Source organism: Camelus ferus, chromosome 14, assembly GCF_009834535.1.
Source record: "Camelus ferus isolate YT-003-E chromosome 14, BCGSAC_Cfer_1.0, whole genome shotgun sequence".
Lineage (NCBI taxonomy): Eukaryota > Metazoa > Chordata > Mammalia > Artiodactyla > Camelidae > Camelus > Camelus ferus.
In genome coordinates this window covers 50,231,228-50,245,422 of record NC_045709.1, presented here as the reverse complement: position 1 = coordinate 50,245,422, position 14,195 = coordinate 50,231,228, and the positions used below count along the sequence as shown (strand labels likewise).

General features: G+C 42.2%; 1 protein-coding gene across 1 annotated transcript; it reads left to right on the top strand.

Annotated features, from left to right (window-relative positions):
• Positions 1-8,503: 8,503 nt before the first annotated feature.
• Positions 8,504-13,910, top strand: ACOD1 (aconitate decarboxylase 1). Its single transcript, XM_032496012.1, is given in 6 exon segments — positions 8,504-8,695; positions 8,856-8,939; positions 8,941-9,018; positions 9,872-9,961; positions 11,178-11,383; positions 12,259-13,910. Coding segments are annotated over 6 exon segments (1,596 nt in total). The 3' UTR covers positions 13,205-13,910.
• Positions 13,911-14,195: the final 285 nt, after the last annotated feature.

Below are 14,195 nucleotides of genomic sequence, written 5' to 3'. Positions count from 1 at the left end.
GGAGGACAAGGGGATAAAATCACTGAGACGTCAGCTTAATATCCTGCTTTATGGTCTATGTTCAACTGAATTGGGCAGTTAAAGCCACATGAAAAAAAGGGGAAAAGAAAAGAAAAGTAGATGATGACAATTCTTGGGAGAAGAGCATCACCCCTGAGAAGTCAAGCCAAGTAATGGACAGCACACCAGTGGTCCCCCTCTGAAGATGAAGTAACCACACCAGATCCCACAAGACCCCAGCACCCCAGCCATGACTGATTGGCCCAGCACTAGACACTGATCTAAGGAGAGCAATCTAGAGCCCAGTAGTGGTCTGGTGTATTTGATTCAAAATTTCTACCAAAGTGAGATATCAGTGAGTAAACTTGAAGTTCTCTCTGTAGGTTCCGTGGCTCAATTTATTTTTTTATGTTAAAATAAAACTGTAATATGCAAGCATAGTTGACCATGTTGGCCCTCCTGTTTTTGTACCCTGACCAGTACCTCTCACTTTGGCTGAGTTTGAGAGTTTCCTTAAGATCTGACGAGGGAGGCCCCATGGTCTCCACACCTAGAGGTTGTGGTTCTAGATTAGGAAATTGAGAGGATGGAGGAGCAGCCACCATAGACAGAGTCCCAATACCAGTGGGCAGTCTGATTTGTATGGAACCCATCAGGGGTAAACATGAAGAAAACCAACAGCATGAAAGAGAGGTACCAGATGAGGAAGTATTGTGAATATCCCAGAAGAAACAGAAAAGAACACTTAAAATTTGAAGCTATTTTCTCAAGGAGATTAAGTTACAGTATTCATAAACTAGCATCTTCATGCTTCTATGTAAAATGTTAATCAGAGGACAAGAAAAAGAGTTCTTATAAAATAAAAAATGTTATTGCCAAAATAAGAAACTCATTAAAAGAGCTGAATAGCAGAATGGGCACAAATGAAGACTAAATTATTGATGGGAAGACCAGATGATGCAATCTTATCAGAGCACTAAAGAGAAATGTAAAAATACGGAAATTATAAGAATCAAGATGAGATATGGAGGATTAAGGCACAAGAACTAATATGTGCCTAATATATGTTCAGAAGGAGAGTAGACAGGGAAATGAACAAAGCAAACAGTAGAATAAAATTTCCCTGAGCTAAGGAAAGATTTGATCATCAAAAAAGGAACCCCAGGTGTGAAATGGGAAAATCAAGAGGAAGTAACTAGGCTTTTGCTGCTGAAATGCTTAACCACGTTCCTTTTGAGGTCCATGATGATTCTAATAAATATAGCTTCGAAAGAGGAGGAACTACCTAGAATCTATTCTGCCTGCTAAATGTGCATACACAATTTCTACATGGAATTTTTTTTAAATGTCTCCCAGATTTCATCAAATAAGGCATACATCCATTTTATTCTTCTTTTGCCAACATCTGATGCAGGGTAATACAGCTGGTGGAGAATCACTTGGTATTTGCTAGTTAACTAAGAAACACTAACAGGCTATTTTGTGCTTTTGAGAAAAGCTACAAACAGTACTTTTCTTTAAGGTAGAGTGTTTTAGAGGGTAAATTATAACCCACCCTGAGCTTCCACAAATGGAAAGATATCTTCAAAATAAAATATGTTAAGTCAATTATATTTAAGCGATGATTTTACAGCCACAAAAATTTACTAAGTTGATAAAGAAAAGTACACACACACACACACAAACACACATAGAGAACATATATACACAAATAAGCCTACTGACTCTGTGAGTCATTCTCCTAATTTATTGCTTTAAAATATCCTTTCTTGATGTTTTACTAAAGTTTTCATGTTAAAATTTGGTTTTATCTTATTGCCTAAGGGCTGGGGAAAATGGAACCAGAACAACGGCGATAAATAACAGCCTTAGCGGTGGAGATTTTGATGGCTGTTATTATGAGGTGGGAAGCCCCATAGAAAGACTAGCAGGACCCCCAGGCAGGGCCACTACTCTCCTGCCAGCACCATCCAGTTCCCTGGCCCAGAGGCTTTAGCTCACTTTTTGCCCCTGAAACGGCTTGCTTACCCCTAAAATTCTATTGGTTCCCTGAGCTCACTCCTGATTGGTCCATTTCCCTCACTCGTGATTGGTTATTTCTCTCCTTCCTGATTGAGCCATTTCTACAAAGCTTGTTCCTAATTAGCCAACTTTCATTATACCTCATTTGCATATGATGTTGCAAAGTGTAAACTGGCAGCCTATAAAAGCCTGTGTAAACTTGCAGACGGGGTCCAGAGCTTGGAGTGTTAACTCCTCTGGGCCCGCTGGTGTAATAAACCTGAGTTCTCCAACCCTCCGAGTGCCGCTTGGTCTCTCACCTGGATCCAGGTTACTGTCACAACCGAGCTGTAACACCGAGCTATATAGCATTGAGCTGTAACACATTTTTTCTGCAACATTTCCAGAGGTTGCTGTTGTTGTTTTAAGGAAATTAAATTTGCCCCCAAGTATTCTCTTTAACAAAACATTCTTATGATAAGTATGTTTCAATATCCCAAAGGAATTAACAAAAACTAGTCAGGGACAGAAACACTGATTGCTACCACTGTGCTCCCTGGTAAACCGTAAGCTTTCCAAAAAAATGAAACTTAATAATTACAGTCCAGAGACTGACTCTTCAGATTTTGCACAGGAAGGGCAGGGCAGAAAAAGGAAAACTGAAATTCAAATATGCCCAATCAGCTATTCTGGACGAAGGTGATTGGATTAAGTGACCTTTCCTTTTCAGAAACAGTCTGCAGTCTCACAGTCCAGATTTGTTGTTTTATATATTCCTGATTTACTCTGATAGCTCATATTCACAAGCCATCCCTTCTAGCAGGACCTGTTGTTGCCGAGATAAAGAGAAATATTTGTTCATTGTATTCTACTTGCTGTTGGACCAGCCGTTCATAGTATTACAAAAGCCACAGCCATTAAAAACAAACAAACAAAAGAAAACTTTGCTGACTCATTCCCACTGGGAATAAAGAGGGATTAAATTTCATTCAGGTGTTAGTATGATTGACCGATTGAAAGCACTGGGTTTGCATTAATTCATTCAACAAGAATTTATTGAGTACCTACTATGCATGAGACCTTAGATATAGTGATCGGCGGGGTAGATCAGTCCTCTTCCTAAACAGAACTTCCCAATCCAATAAGAGACATAAAGAGCGAAATTCTGTGCCCCCTGGGAACACGCGGGTGGGAAAACTGACCTAAACTCAGGATGTTTTGAGGCCTCCTAGATGTAACCTCTACACTTAGGAGTTTCTCAACTTCGACATTATTAACGTTTTAGACCGATTAATTTATCGTTGTAGGGGGCTGTCCTGCACATTGTAGGATGTTCAGCAGCATCCTGGATCCTACTCACTAGATGCTACAATTTGGTGTCTCCAGACATTGCCAGTGTCCCTTGGAGGACAAACTCTTCTCTGACTAAGAATCACTGACTTAGGTGGAAGATGAGAAGAAAGCTGTGGAATGAGGGGAGAAGAAAGGAGTATGGGGTGCAGAGAAGACACGAGAAGTGAGAAGGAATCATTGGTAGATCCCTAAGGCATGAAGATCTTGGGTGGAGGAGAGATCCAAGCCCAATGTGAGAATGAGGAGCTAACTCAGGTCAGATCCTAAGAGCCCGTGTGAGGTCTATTAACAGGTTGGAGTTTGTATTAATTATCTAGTACTGTGTAATCAATTATCCTCGAGACTTTTAAAACAACAAACCTTTATTAGCAGTTTCTTAGGGTCAGGGATCTGGAGCATCTTCGCTGGGAGGCTGTGGCTTAGGGTCTCTCAGGAGGCTGCAGTTTTGAGCTGCCAGCCAGGTCTCTGAAGACGGACCTGCTATGGAAAGGTGGCACCCAAACCTGCTGTTAGCAGGAGGCTTCAGTTCCTCCTGACGTGGGCCTTCATGGGGCTGCCCTCTGCATTGCTCCCCTCCAGACAGTGATGGAAGATCAAATTTGCATTTGAAAACAACCTGGCCTCTACTTAGAGCTAGGAGCACAAAGCAACTGGAAGTCATCAGTTGTTTTTGATTAGAGAGGTGCTGGTCTGTCTACTATTTATCACTGAAGCTCCTGGATAGTTAGAAAGTGACTCTAATTACAGAGGGCTTCAGTCTTTCAATTGGTTACCATCCCATAAAAGCACAAAAGTAATTAAGGAAGAAAATAACTGAACTAACTTGTCTCCTGAATTCAATAGTGGCAAAATCTGAGAGCCCAGAGAAGTTAAATGACGGTGCTTCCATTAAAGCTCGTCAGACTTGATAAAGCTCATCGTCACTTTATTTTTTTTCTACAATGAGATGGTTGAAGCCATCACAGCCCATTCTTCATGTTCGTGGCCTTGGGAGTCTCTAAATACCTAAAGAATTATTATATTGTAAAGAAAAACCTCAGATTAGTTATTCGATTCACTGCTCCTTAAATTTGTCTGCCTGTGTCCTTCCACATGGGGTTCCCTGCTGACCACCTCCCCACCTCCAGCCTTGCCCCAACCTGTGCATAGTTCCAGTTTATAACCAGGGCATCACCACCACCAATCCATCGGGGTTTCCCACTGACCCTGCCCTTGACCCAATCGCCAGAGCCTCAACACTCTTTCTCCTCAGGCTGTAGCCAAGAAAAGCAAACCGCTTAACCTCTTCTCCCAGAGACACTGCCTGCCACAAGAAAGAGAGTCTTTTGCATTTTTTACGCAGAGCCATTTAGTTTCTCTTTGTTCCAAACTCTCCCTTCTGTAACAGGATCGGGGTTGAACTGTAAGGATAGAGGAGATTCCCTCCAAAATTGAAATGCAATCCACCCCGAAGAAGAATTCTGCCACTACATCTGGAACAAGCTCAGATTTTAAAAAGTGATTGACTATAAACAAAAAGACTTGGACAAGCTGTATTGAAGCCCCACTTGGGCAATAGCAGGGAAGAAGGCAGTAGATCCCAGAAGCCAGGCAGTGGTCCAGGAACCAGAGATGTGTGTATACAGAAAAGTGCAGTTTAGGAACAAACAAGGGAACACCTGAAAATAGTGTGATTAATGCTCAATGACCTTCTAGGTTCTTAATCTCAAGCTGTCAGGAACTTCAGGTTGGCATAATTGTCCCTTGACAATGGTGGCCAGCAGGGGTGAAAAGAAAAATGATAGTGTACCTTAAATACTTACTGTACATGCCACATTTTACTTAACCAACCCACTATTTTGGGGCATTCGGTTTTTTCCAGTTTTTAATCTTGTAAGTCAGTCTATGAATTTTATTTTATTTTTTTGCTGATTTTTTCCCATACATCCATGTCTATTTCCTTGGAATATATTTGCAGAAGTACAATGCCTAGATAAAAGAATGTGAATGTTTTTTCTGATTTTATTGTATGGCATCTAGGCACAAGATGCAATCCTCGTTTTGCCTTCAAGGTACTTTTCCAGTGTCTGTCAGGAATCATTTGATCTTTACTACCATACTTCCTAACTTTACTTAGGTCTTCATTTACTGGCAATAGACCAAACTCATTACAGAGGAAGTTGAAGTAAGTTTAGCTGGGAGATGTTGAAATGGGGGAAATTTTTGGGTTAAAACAAAGTGAAAAAAATGGGTTTGAGAGAAGGATATAAAGACAGTCACGTAGAAACCGAACTCCACAATCCATTCCTGAGACAAAGCTCCGCTTCAGAACAACATGATGCTCAAGGTAATGTTTCCTTTTGTTTAAATTGGCCTTCCAGCTTTCCTTTTCCTTGCCATTTCCTCAGCTGCTCTCTCCTCTCAAGAGCTACCTGCTTCTACTTCAAAAATGGTGTGGTAACATTTCTCCTAGCCTCTGGGTGGTCTGATTAACTGCATCTTGTTTTTCCATCAGTGTTTTACCAAGAAAAGACATGGTTCTCTGCCATAAAATTAGGAAGAAAATGAATCATTGTAAGCTCATTGAATTTTGACCTTCTCCTTTGGCACGTACCCATTATGGCACTGCCAGACCGTATTTCTAATTCTCTGTTTACTGTCCTTAGGGCCCTGGAGAAGATAAACTTTTTGTGGCAGAAACCATAACATCTTGTTTTGGTATTCTAGAGAGCTTAGCACAGGGCCAGACACATAGCAAGAACTCGTGAAACATTTGTTAAATAATTGCTTGTTTTGCCTTAATTTATACATTAATCATAGTATTTTACTAAGAACAGATGTAAATGCCAGGAGAAAATCAAGAAGACCAAAAGGTATTTTAGAAATAGATGGGCAGAAGGCTAAAGACAGCTGAGCAGCTGCATGTTTATTTCCTCCTGTTCCCTTCCTCAGGGGCCAGAAAGGCTGTCTGTCCTTTGGCACACAGGGTGGTGTTCGGGACCTGTGAGGGGATCTGGTGGCCTCAACTTTCATCATCACTAGCACCAGGGGACTGTGTGGATGGATGCCCCTAGCATCTCCCGCCAACACCTGCTTCCGGGCATACACGTTTCCCCATAATGCACTCCAGCGTCAGATTGACCTGAAGATATGAATAATCAATCACTAAGTACCCTCAAACTGTGGGAATTGTGGGGCTGGGAAGAGAGGCCGAAAAGAGGCAGTTTTACTTATAAGGAGGGACCCAACCAGTGCTTGAATTTCTAAGTTTTACTTGGTGGATCATCAAGACAGTTCTTTTCCCTCCTTCCCTGCTCTGTCCCTAAATATGTTTATCCAAATTTCTAGCAGCATGAAAATCAAAGTTATTGTTATTCTCCACCCTAACCTGACTCCCATCCCAGCTCCTTTATCTTCTCTCCTGCTTTCTCCCTCTCTGCCTTCCCCTCATCATTCTACCAGAGACATCAGAAGTAGCCCATTGTTTTGAAAATGGTAACGTTTCCCTGATCTGGTAATCTAGAAACTGAAAATATGGGACTACTCACTGGCCACGTTGGAGGACTTTCAGCTGGGAACTTGTCCCATCTTTGTACCTCTGCCCCGGCACCAAGCTTAGCATCAGAAAGCCCCAGACACCCCAGATCCTCTATCCAATAACCCCCCATCCTATAGCTCATGTTTTAAAATGAGGTATCTGATGTTCAGAGAGACGAAGAAATTACACAATGACACAATAATCAGAGCAGGGAAGGGAAGCGACCTAAAGTTGACTAGGCAGTACTAAATGCTAGGCATATAGTGAACCATTACTTAAGAGAGGGTATTTTTAACTATCCATAACAGACACACTCTTACAAAGACACGCAGAAAACAAAGTAACTGCCTGTGCATTGAAGAACTTGACATTTAAAGGAACTGCAAAGTACTCTGCTGCTTACGAAGTAAGATAATCCTGCAGGTTTTTACTATCAGGTTTGTGGGTAGAAGCCAAAGGTCTTCTCCACTAGAATGGCCACATGCACTTCATACTCAACTCGTTCACAATGAGCCCAGCATCGTTGCCCAGAAGTCTGCTATTCTTCCTGTGTTCCCTCTCATGGCAATGGCACTGCGCTTTCCCCATCCAGAGCCATCCAGAGTTGTCGTGGTCTCTTACCAACCTTGTCTACCCTTCTCCATCCATTCTCAACACCAGTACCTACAGAGATTTTTGAAAACACAGTTCTGATCATATCTCTTCCTTTCTTAAGACAGCACTATGGCTCCCCACTGATGTCACAGTCTTTAGCATAATGTAAACTTCAACATTCAGTCCTAGGCTGTAAATCCACTCTCCCTGTCACATCTGTCCCTTGCATAGGGACACTCTGCTACCTCTGCCTTTAACCTTCATCCTCATCCTCAGCACCTTCACCTGGCTGATTCCCAGAAGTTTTCATAACTAGCTCAGGAGTCAATGACTCCAGGAAGCCTTCACCAACAGAAAGAGCCCATAGTGGTTCTTAAGTGTAATTTTAATTGTTTTAGTAGCCATATGATGAAATGAATTTTAACAATAAGTTTTATTTAACTAATATACCCCAAACGTTATCATTCAGCCATGTAATAATATTTTAAAATTATTAAGATACTTCATATTCCTTTTTTTCCTACTAAGTCTTCAAAGCCCAGGGTTTCTTCTCCCTGATGACACATCTCGCTCTGGACTAGTCACACTTCTGATGCTCCAACACCACATGTAGAGAGTGACACATTGGCCATGACATCCTAGAGCGCTGAAGACTCACCTCGAGGGCTTAATGGAAACTAAGAACCCAGTGCTATGTTTCCAAACGTTCTAGTTCTGCAGAGGGTTTAATCCTGGAGGTCTGGGGTAGAGAAATGTTCATTTTCAGCAAGAACCCCAGGTTTCTAACATACGTGATCCTCAGACCGCACCTCAGGAAATGGGGGCTTAGGAGCTAGACGCACTGATTTTGGAGTTAGACCTACAGGGGTTTGTGTCCAGACTCAACTCCGTTTCAGCTGTGTTGGTCTTGGTCTCCCTACCCACAAAGTGAGACTCATGATAGCTACCTAGAGACCTGTGGATACTAAGCAGATACTACATTTAAAACATTCAGTTCAGCACCTAGCATGTATCTTATGACAGCTCCTAGCTGTCCGAATGTGCCCACCGCCCAGGCACGCCCACCTGATGGGCAAGACGCCCTCCCTTCGTCCCCCTCTGACTCTTTGTGCTCGCCCCGAGCAGAGCCCACCACACTCTGTGGCTTGCTGGTGTGCATCCTTGACCGGACTGAGAACAGAAACTGGCTACTGTGCGTTTCCACATCCTTCTGCCTCACACCTGTGTTCAGTATACATCAGTTTTTTAGGAATTGAACTGAATTTGACCAACTGGGTTTCCTGTAGGGGAGTAAACCTTTTACATAAAAGCACCTCACGTTCTCATGTAGAAAGGAAGTGTGTGAATACAGAGGGAGTGGAGCCCTGTTCTAACATCCTTCCCTTTAAAGTCTGTCACAGCAAGCTTTGCCAAAGTGATCCATGGCTTGAAAGTGGGACACCTGACCGATCACGTCATTCAGAGGAGCAAGAGGAATGATTCTGGATACTCTGGGCGTTGGGCTCCTGGGAACCAACACAGAAGTGTTTCACAAAGCCCATGAATACAGTAAAGTAAGAAGCTCAATGTCTACCAAGTGCACGCACATGCCTACCCACATGTGTACCCAGAGACATGTGTTTGTGTTCTGCTGCTCTACTTTTTAAAATTAATTAGTTAATTTATATTGAAGTACAGTCGGTTTACAATATTGTGTTAATTTCTGTGTACAGCACAGTGATTCAGTTATACATATACGTATTAGTGCTTTACTTTTAATTTTAGAGGTAGTGCTTGGTGTATATAGCACTGTTTTATATAGTTTTATGTTTTTTTATGCCTGATTACCCGAGTCTTAATATTTATTCATATCTTTTTCTAAGTCACTATCTTAAAACCAGTCTTTATCTTAAGACTAGTAATATCCCAAAGTTGATTACTATTATGACGGAAAGCATGTTTTTACCTGAGGGTCTTAGCCGCAATAGTACCTACCCCAGACCATTTGTTCATGCAGAGTTTGAGACTCTCTGGAGGAAAGGCTGAAGCCCTCAGTCTGAGCAGAGAGTGGGCGTTTACGTGGGAGAGGCAGCATCCATCTCTGCAAAGAATATGCTTGGTATAGAGGATGAGTCCACTTTCTTTAGTGCTCACCCTCAAGGAGTAAATAAGAGTAAATTCAGACTCATTCCCTGGAGCACTTATGGATCACGGTCTGGAAGAGCATCCCCTCTCCTATCCATAGAGAAAGTTATATATTCTTCAAGGAATAGAGAAATCCACTGATTAGGGCTTCAGTCTAGCACAGAGGGTTCAAATAAGGAGTATTAAAGTAACACCTCCAAAGGCGAAGAACAACTCTTGCCATGGTGACTTGGTGTGTTGGGTTCACACTCTGCATCCCTGACCGTTATTCTTTTGTTCCAGGTCTACACTTCCAGTGTATCCAGCACTGTTTGGGGTCGGCCAGGCTTCGGGCTCCCACCAGCATATGCTGCTTTCGTTAACGGTGTGGCTGTAAGGAGGTTTCTATGTCTTTTCAACTGTTCTACAGTCATAATAATTTCAGGGATGGAAAATATCTCAGAATTGCCCAATTTCAATATTTCATTGATGAGACCACTGAAGTTCAGAGAGGTGAAGTGGCCTGCCCTCTCTCCCACGTAGTGATTTCAGTTTTCATGTTTTTACAGTGAATTGATGCTTTTCAAACAAATTGCAAAGCAGAGAAAATAAGATGAAAGTATTTAGATAAAAACACCCCTAAGGTATCTTGACTCTAAATTAAATCTCCAGACTCAATTCCTTCTGTTGTGGTCAGTACCAGTTTCTAGCCAATAACCAGCCTTTCATTCATTCATTCACTCAACAGATATTTATTGAGAAAGAAACAATGACTATATGGTGTCTATATTTTCTGAACCAAAAAACAGCACTTCTGACAGGCAATTTTTATGCATTTTCTGTGCTCCAGGGGCAGTCTACAAGATGTAATTTGTAAACAAACATGTTGGGATTTCTGAGATTTTTTTTGGTTTATGGGGACAGTAGCTCAGAATGCTGAAAGTCAAACCTAATGGTGCATCTGGGAGTAAATGCCCAGAAAGCTGGGAGAAAGGCACCAGCCACAACCAGTAGACATAAAAATCTGTTTTTAAATGAACTTCCAGTTATTACTACTTCATATAAGGAAAAAGCAAATGGCTGGGATGAAGAGAAATAAAACCTTATAGCAGAAAATAACAATTTCAAAATATAGTTTAATAGTTAATCTGGGTTCAAGAGTTCTTGCAACTTCATAAGTTTGAAGTTATGTCATAATAAAAGTGTACAAAAATATGGTCTGATATGGAATAAATGACGTTAAACTTTTAATGTGACTTGTTTGAAGGGTAAGTGAGGGAAGGCAGGGAGGAGCAGCCACCTAATTCTGCAGCTTTGTAAGGGGGATACAGATCTGTTCAAGGGCTGTGGTAACTCAGACCCAAGCTCCTTGGGGCTCACTAGCTGCTCCCCAACGTCCTGTCCTGCCTGATCTGGCCAGAGGACAGCATGTCTAGTGCCCAGCCATGTGATTAAGAATCACAGCCAGTTCATAGGTTTAATTTTCAGAGGATCAGATCTAAAAATCTCACATCAAACAAGGTTATTACTGAATTACTGGTCCAAAAGCCATTGCATTCAGGGAAATACACTTTGGTTTTGCTTGTTGTTTGTGTGTCTGTTTACACAGATTCACTCAATGGATTTTGATGACACGTGGTACCCTGCCACTCACCCTTCTGGACCTGTCCTTCCTGTCCTCATGGCTTTATCAGAAGCCCTGCCTCCAAGTCCGAAGTGTTCTGGCCTTGACCTGCTGCTGGCTTTCAATGTTGGAATTGAAGTGCAAGGCCGATTAATGCATTTCTCCAAGGAAGCCAATGACATACCAAAGAGGTAGGGAGAAAATGTGCCCCATCGCCAGGCGGCCACATCCCCCTTCATCTGTTAGTCGTTATCTCTGTAGAGCTTTCTGACATAGAGGTTGGCTCAGTTGAAGACGTTAACGTTAGTTGCTGGCACCAGTCACATATCAAACCATATATCCATATACAAACACATGACTTCAGAAGGGCTAGTGAAAAATCTCCCCTGGGTTTAGAGAGCCAGTCAAGCAACCAGGACCGTGAACTAAACTGGGGCGTCTCATCCCACCAGGTCATTCTGGTCTCTGTGGGTATTCTGAATATCCCTCATCTCATCTCAAAGCAGACTCTACTTCGATATTTGCTCAGGTCCTTCAGACTAATAAGACTATTCAGAATATCCTATACCCAGCTTTTCAACCTCTGGATCAAAACTGGTTGGTCAAATGCCGGCTGTATCATATGATTCAATCTAATATTTATTTTGCCTCTTGGTCCAGTATTGAAATACTGAGTGAACTTTCACAGTTTCTACGAGGCCCTCAATTTTTACAGTTACTTACAAATGCTTCCAGCAATAAATCAGCAACTTTTGTCTTTCTGGCAATAATTGTAACCATACCATTTATAAATAATTTACTGTGTGTCAGGCACTATAGTGAACAAGTGAATGTGTGCAAAACTCATAAAACTCTGAGGTAGATACTATTATTATAATCATTTTATATGAGAAAACAAGTACTGGGAAATTGAGTAACTGTTCCAAGATCACACAGCTAATAAGAAGAGCCAAGATTTGAACCCAGGCAGCAGGGCAGCTTTATCTAAGCTGCTGACCACTACACTATCCTGCCCCCCTGGTGGCTGAGGTTGGTAAATCTCCAACTCTTTGCTCTTGCTTTTCAGATTCCATCCCCCCTCAGTGGTGGGAACTCTGGGGAGTGCTGCTGCTGCATCTAAGTTTTTGGGGCTCAGCGTGACGGAGTGCCAAGAGGCCCTGGCTATTGCTGTTTCTCATGCTGGGGCACCCATGGCAAATGCCGCCACTCAGACCAAGCCCCTTCATATTGGCAATGCTGCTAGGCATGGGATAGAAGCTGTTTTCCTGGCAATGCTGGGTCTCCAGGGAAACAAGCAGGTCTTGGACATGGAGACAGGGTTTGGGGCCTTCTATGCCAACTATTCCCCAAAAGTCCTTCCAGACCTAGATTCACATACTTGGTTGCTGGACCAGCAGGATGTGGCCTTCAAGGTTTTCCCTGCGCATCTGGCCACCCACTGGGTGGCAAACGCAGCTGCATCTGTGAGAAGACACCTTGTGACAGACAGAGCCCTGCTTCCCATTGACTGCATTGAGAGAATTGTGCTTAGAATTCCAGATGTCCAGTATGTGAATAGGCCCTTCCCAGACTCAGAGCACGAAGCCCGCCACTCCTTCCAGTATGTGGCCTGTGCCACGCTGCTTGATGGTGCCATCGCTGTCCCATCGTTCCACAAATGCCAGATCAACAGGCCACAGGTGAGAGAGCTGCTGGGTAAGGTGGAGCTGGAGCACCCTCGAGACAACCTCCCAAACTTCAACACACTGTACTGCGAGGTAAGTGTTGTCCTCAAGGATGGAGCCATCTTCACAGAGCGCTGTGATACCTTCTACGGTCACTGGAGGAAGCCTCTAAGCCAGAAGGACCTACGGGAAAAGTTCAGAGCCAATGCCTCCAGGGTGCTGTCCTGCCACACAGTAGAAAGGCTTATAGAGCTAGTAGAAAACCTAGAAGTCGTAGGAGACTGTTCTGTGCTGACTGCTCTTCTGAAAGAACTCTCTCCACCAGAAGTGGCTTCAAAATCTATCTAGCATTTAATAATTCCATCATACAATCTCTCCTGAGGCTTACCAACATCTAAATGACTTTTTACATTGGGGGAAATTCAATGCTTTGCTTTACAGAGCAAGGGTCTGTTCTTGGTCTGCTCAGGAATAAATGCAGCATGCTGAAGAGAGTCCAGACACAGAATCAGATATATGTGGAAGGAGTCTTGTCCTGTAACTTTTGCAACACAGTTCCAGTTACTTATAGCAAGATAATACAGACACAAGAAACGCAGAGAAATTAATTTTATGAGCATTCATAAGGCTGAAATTCAAGTCCCCTGTGATTTGCTTAATCTTTACAGATGAGTTATTTATGAATCTCCCGAAGAATTTGAACTTCTACGTATACTTGCTGATAGTGGAGAAGGGTTCTGGTCTGTTGTGCCACCAACAGATCTCTTAGACCATGGGTTCACAGTGGAGGGAACGCTACCAGGGTTTAAAATAATGGCTTTGTGGGTTCAAGTTCTGTCTCTGCTACTGACTAGATGTGACCCTGGGCATGTTTCTGGGTATCCCCTTATCTCAGTTTTTCTACTTTAAAGCATAAATTAAAAAAGAGTCTTTAAAAAAGCAGTTTGGCTGTAGAAGCCATGCTCTTAATCACTATAATATATAACCTTGCATTAAAAAAAATTTTTTGAGGCAAATATCATGGATGTAGAGTCTAAGATGTAATAAAGAATGACAGCCAAAATATAGTATATATGTGGGTAATCAAATAAATATTAAACTGTGTAAAATAATAAAAATGCCTTCTGGGGTTAAAAATTGCAATATCAGCATTACCTATGTGTATATATAATATATATATATAAAGGCAGAGAGTTATCATAGTTAATGTGTTCTAAATTCCTCGTGTTGTTCAAGAAAAGGGCAAAGCTACTAGCTCTAGACTTTGACTTGTAAGTATGTATGTTGACATTTCCAGGCTGACTACTGTAAAACAGCAGTAGAACGTATCAGGTTAACA